This window comes from Ixodes scapularis, unplaced genomic scaffold, assembly GCF_016920785.2.
Source record: "Ixodes scapularis isolate PalLabHiFi unplaced genomic scaffold, ASM1692078v2 PGA_scaffold3__209_contigs__length_174095766, whole genome shotgun sequence".
NCBI classification, from domain to species: Eukaryota; Metazoa; Arthropoda; class Arachnida; order Ixodida; family Ixodidae; genus Ixodes; species Ixodes scapularis.
This window is the reverse complement of record NW_024609868.1, coordinates 78,370,039-78,372,137: the sequence shown is the minus strand read 5'-3', so window position 1 is coordinate 78,372,137 and position 2,099 is coordinate 78,370,039. Positions and strand designations below refer to the sequence as shown.

General features: G+C 47.5%; 1 protein-coding gene across 1 annotated transcript; it reads right to left on the bottom strand.

The window, feature by feature from the left end:
• Positions 1-319: 319 nt before the first annotated feature.
• On the bottom strand, positions 320-1,839 carry LOC8025952 (palmitoyl-protein thioesterase 1). The gene has a single exon (XM_002400432.5). The coding sequence runs from the start codon at positions 1,720-1,722 to the stop codon at positions 730-732; it is 993 nt and encodes a 330-aa protein (XP_002400476.4). The 5' UTR covers positions 1,723-1,839; the 3' UTR covers positions 320-729.
• Positions 1,840-2,099: the final 260 nt, after the last annotated feature.

Here is a 2,099-nt window from a genome sequence, read left to right as displayed (position 1 = left end):
TTTGAGTTCAAATAGCTGAAGTCTAAAAAGGGACTTCCTGAAGACCGTCAGAATAGCAGGCGGCGTTTCGCTAAGACCTTCATCTTCTGCAGCAGCCGGGAAAGCTAAGTTTTGTAGCAAAACTTTGGCTATACCATTTTGCCGGAAAGCTAACAGGTCCTTTTTTGATGCCTAGTATATCAGCTTCTTCGATATTTTGTTGGGACGACGCATTTATCGACAATTCCTCCCCAAGTCCTCTAACATTGGCAAGCCCACTCTGCTCAAAATCACAAGGAATTTAATGGCCTCAAAATGCGCAGCTAGCACAACATAAAAGTACTGCAACAGTCAAGATGGTATTTATTATTCAAAATAATGATTTTTATAATAATTATAAACGACCAAAGCCAAAGACAGATTACACCGAAGTGTGAAATTGACTTTCAACAACATTCTTACGCACAATCCAAATTCACTCTACATCGGGAAAGTGACTTTTCTGCTCAAAATGATATCATGTGAAATGTCACCAGAACGACAGCATTATAACCACGAAGTAAGAAGAGAACAACTCACTCGGAAATAAACCAGACAACCGAGCGTGGCATTCCGCAGACAAATCTTGCAACTAATGCTAAATGACTCAACTCCAATCTCATAGGAAGCAATACCTACGTTAATAAACACGGCACTTGCACAATAACTGATCGAAAGGAGTGAGTGTCAGATGGCAGGCCTGCAAGAAAACTACTTTAGGTACTTGATGATGTTGTCAATAAACCACTGCTTATCCATCTGGAGATGGTCCCCCGGAGTCGACAGAAAGACGAGCCTTCCAGACTCGTCGAGCTGCTTCAGACCTATCCAGTCCTCAGTGTAGATTTTCTGTTGCTGAAGCGGCACAATCGTCTTATCGTCGTTGTCTGGATAATAACCAAACCAGGAAGAGTTTCTGGGGTCAACCACCGAGTCCTCTTCGTAGAGGACCATCACGAAGTTCTTCAGCTTGAGCAAATTCTGCTTATAGGTCTCGTTCTTGTACCTTTCGTTGTTGATGTCTGCGAGAAAGATGCTCTTGGCGACGTAGGTTTCCCTGTGAAACGGGTCATGCCAGTACTGCGCAGGGACCAGATGATTTTGAACGGCGTCCCAGTAAGCGCCGATGTTAAGGAGTCTCCTGACGTACTCACAGAGAGTCGAGTTGTCGCCGGGACACTTGGGAAACCCGAAGACACCTTGGTGTTGACCTCCAAGAGACACCAAGTTTATCATCGGCGGATCGGGGCATCGCTGAGCAACAGCTCTGAGGAACTGACTTCCCTGCGAAAACCCTAGCGCATGGTAGCCACCCGATAGCGCTGAGTCATTTCTGATGATCTCGCAAGCGACTCTGACCTGGTCGTTGGTGTTCATGAAGTAGCCGTCCTCGACTTCTTGAATCATTGTGTCCCCGATTTTGAGGGAATTGATGTAGACACCCGGAATTTGTTCCTTCACGAAGTCGGTGAATCCGCCGAGGCTAAGAGGGTTACAACAACTGTCTCCGAGACCGTGCCAGAACACAATTGGCGTCTGCTTCTGGTTCGCATCCGCCGCATCGTTCGTGATTCTGCTGTCCCTCGAAGAGTCACTTGTCCCCGATAAGGTGAGGTCGTCCTCCGTCGTTGCCACTAAATGAGAGCTTACCGCGCAGGTCAGTATTAGCGAGTAGCAGCTAAGGAAGGCTAAAAACGACCGCATCGTGCGAAATGGCAACTCGCGGCTGCGAAAGGTGCTGCTGTGTCTGCAAACTTCTAGCGACCTTACATCTTGAAAAAGAGAAGCTCACAATCACGTCGTTCCCGACGCCTGACACTTGAACCAGCTTGAAAGATAGCTGTTATCTATGGGCTATCAGTAGCCGTCTGGACAAAATGGAGTCGGCATAGCCATGTACCCAGCGCGAGTAGGGTGAGCTGAAGGGGGATGTGCGCTCATTGTTTGATTCGGCACAGAAAGCTGGAAGTGATGGTGTGTGTGTTCTTTTCATCTCCGCACTGTAACAGAAACGCCACGCACGTTTCCGCCTAAAAAGTGTGGAGGCACTGGGATCGAATCTGATGCAAACGTCATAGATC

Coding starts and splice junctions, on each gene's coding strand:
- LOC8025952 (XM_002400432.5), bottom strand. CDS start 1,722: ATGCGGTCGTTTTTAGCCTTCCTTAGCTGCTACTCGCTAATACTGACC.